At 71.1% G+C, this 809-nt stretch overlaps 1 protein-coding gene across 1 annotated transcript in view; it reads left to right on the top strand.

The window, feature by feature from the left end:
* The first annotated feature begins 39 nt into the window (after window positions 1-39).
* The window catches only part of LOC119359160 (early nodulin-20-like), a 5544-nt gene continuing 4774 nt past the window's right edge, over window positions 40-809 (top strand). The window contains exon 1 of the mRNA XM_037625473.1: window positions 40-442. Within this exon, the coding sequence (XP_037481370.1) occupies window positions 96-442 (347 nt within the window). The 5' untranslated portion in view covers window positions 40-95. The remainder of the gene's footprint in view (window positions 443-809) is intronic.

Here is an 809-nt window from a genome sequence, read left to right as displayed (position 1 = left end):
CCATCTCCCTCCTTCCCTGTTCGATCGACCGGGGGAGGGGCTCTATCTCGTCGCCGCCCGACCGCCTCGCTAACCTCGTCAGAGGGGACAGAGCCATGCCCCACCCCGCGGCGCCTCGCTCCCCTCGTCTCCCCTACCCCGTCCTCCACTCGCGCCGCTCCCCACTCCTCTTCCCCTCCTCCAGATCCCCTCCTCCCTCGCCCGATGCTGCCGTCGACGTGCGTCGCTCAATCCCGCGGCCACCGGCACCCCCGAGCGTCGAGGCTTCGTCTATGGGGTGCACCGCCATCTCCTACGTCATCCTCGGCCAATGGATGAACCCGGGGTGGTCTGCATCGCCAGCATCGACCCCATCCCCAATCACCGGCCGTCGCCCTGCCTCACCGAATCTCCTCGCCGGAGACTCCCCGACCTCTGCAAGCTCATCCACGGCCTCCCCAGGGTGAGCCCACGCCGATTCCCCTCGTCTTTCCTTCTGTTTGGTGCGTCGTTGCCCAGCCCCGCGCCACACGAGCTACGGCTGAACCCGCGCTCACCGAGTCATGGTTGCGCCCCGCGTGCCTCCCTGCCGCGCTCCACCGTGCCTCGCCCGTGCGCGAGCACCCGCGACCGTGCCCAGCCCCTCCTTCCCCCGCTGCTGCCTGCTCCGCGTTGCGGCTGCTACCGCCCAGGCCGTAGCCGCCCGCTGCACGCACCTCCCCGCGTTGCTGCTTGTGGCCGCCGCCGTCCGCAGCTCCCTCCAACGCACCAGCTCCCCCGCGCCCCTCTTGCCTGCTGCTCCTCGTCCCGCCGCCCACGCCGCTCCGCTT

Source organism: Triticum dicoccoides, chromosome 2A (assembly GCF_002162155.2).
Source record: "Triticum dicoccoides isolate Atlit2015 ecotype Zavitan chromosome 2A, WEW_v2.0, whole genome shotgun sequence".
Taxonomy (NCBI): domain Eukaryota; kingdom Viridiplantae; phylum Streptophyta; class Magnoliopsida; order Poales; family Poaceae; genus Triticum; species Triticum dicoccoides.
The sequence above is the reverse complement of the archived record's forward strand: the minus strand, read 5'-3'. Positions and strand labels throughout refer to the sequence as shown.